The sequence below is a fragment of the Amphimedon queenslandica genome, unplaced genomic scaffold, assembly GCF_000090795.2.
Source record: "Amphimedon queenslandica unplaced genomic scaffold, v1.1 AMPQUscaffold_11899, whole genome shotgun sequence".
In the NCBI taxonomy this organism is placed as follows: domain Eukaryota; kingdom Metazoa; phylum Porifera; class Demospongiae; order Haplosclerida; family Niphatidae; genus Amphimedon; species Amphimedon queenslandica.
Window position 1 is genome coordinate 1 of NW_003547862.1, and position 1,750 is coordinate 1,750.

The window sequence follows — 1,750 nt, forward strand, 5'->3', positions numbered from 1 at the left end:
TGGAAGGATAATCTTGAGACAAAGCTGCTGTGTACACTGTTCTATTGAGTATAGGGTCATACTCTGTGTGACATAGACCATCACTTGGTTTTGTAATGCCAGCTAGTGCTCCATCACCTGCTGTATGCATCGTATCATCAGTCATTACTAGAAGAATCTTTCTTGAGTTATCTCTCCAGCCAATGATATTATCACACACAACTGCTTGCAGCATTGCTTCTAATGTTCCTTCTGGATTATCAACGTTAGTGGATACTATGGCGTTGTGAACTGAGGAATTAAAGAGATCAGAGGAATTGGTGAGAGCTACAATGTGATGATAAGCAAAAGGTGTGTCACAGTCTGGAAGAGAGCACTCATACCCATTGAGCTGTGAATTAGACGTAAACGGTAAGGTTGGTTTATCAACATATGTACCAAAACCAATTAAAAAGTCTGATGAAACATTTCGAAGAGTAAGAGGGAGTTGTGAAGCCAATACCTGAACAGTCATGAGATCTTTTTTAAAGCTAGCTGATAGGTCCATCAATACATACACATCCAAAGGGAAATCATTTGCAGCTTTAATGGAGACATTGAACGAAAGGGGCTCATTCACTCTTAGTTGAATATTGATATTCTCCAGTGAAATCTGATTTGTTTCATCAATTGGGAACTCGCTGTATTCCAATACTTCACTTGTGGGGACAAAAAAGTCAGCAGGAGAGCACTTAGAGCTAGATACATTCTGGCAGCCACCTTGAGTTGGAGTGGAACACCAGCCACACTTCAGGACAATAATACAATCAGAGCATGTGAGAAGTTTAGTACAATCTGTGACTTGAGATAAAGCAGGACTAATGAGAAGAAACAAGACAAAATATATAAAGCACAGCATCTTTACTGGGCAGATGGCACTGTAACTTTAGTTTTCCTGATACAAGACTAGTTTTACTCTATTCACTTTTGTGCTTACTGTTTCATAATTAACACAAACACTTCAATGCTACTGTTTTATAATAAATACAAGTAGATCTACTTATTTACTGTATCTCCTCAAGCACAAAGTTATTCTCAATACACTTTAATGTTTACTTTCTTTATATTCTTACTAAGTACTAACAAGAGTGGATGGTACTAATAATATACTACTTTCATGTAGCATATTATCTATGCCTAGCTGTTACTATGTTTATTAGTATTTACCCATGTTTAACATGTTTACCTTTCACTCAATTCTCTGCATGTTTATTGTGTCATGGCATAGTGCTTAGAGTGAGGGTCAGTGCTATCATGATAAAACTTAATGTAACTAAGTGAAGCCCCTATAATTTTAAAGAATGCATTTAATGCATAACTAACCAATAAAAAATTATTCAACTTGACTTCTAGACCTCTACCTTGCAATAGTTTCAATTATGATACATTGAAGTAAATGTATTTTCAAATTATTTTAAAGTAATTATAACTATAAGTAGCTAATAAATGCAACTAGAAAAACAAATACATTTCTCAATTTATTGCACATTTATATATATAGCAGCAGTATCAGTTTGTTTCGCTAACTATTACTCAAACATTATCTCAAGTATAACATAATCTCATGTATTATATACTACTCCTCTAACATTAGCTGATCCATATGCAGCATTCTCTTCCATACTAACTGATACCATTGGAAAACTGTACTGTATCTGTCGGGATATCATATATCACTGGATTGTTAGTAGTAGTAGTAGTAGTAATATTAGTAGTGGTAGCATTGTCTAGT

At 34.8% G+C, this 1,750-nt stretch overlaps 1 protein-coding gene across 1 annotated transcript; it reads right to left on the minus strand.

The window, feature by feature from the left end:
- Positions 1-4: 4 nt before the first annotated feature.
- LOC105315056 (integrin beta-1-like) lies at positions 5-983 on the minus strand (the record flags this gene model as incomplete). Its single annotated transcript, XM_011409553.2, has 1 exon — positions 5-983. A coding segment is annotated over exon 1 (873 nt), but the record flags the coding sequence as incomplete, so codon positions are not given.
- Positions 984-1,750: the final 767 nt, after the last annotated feature.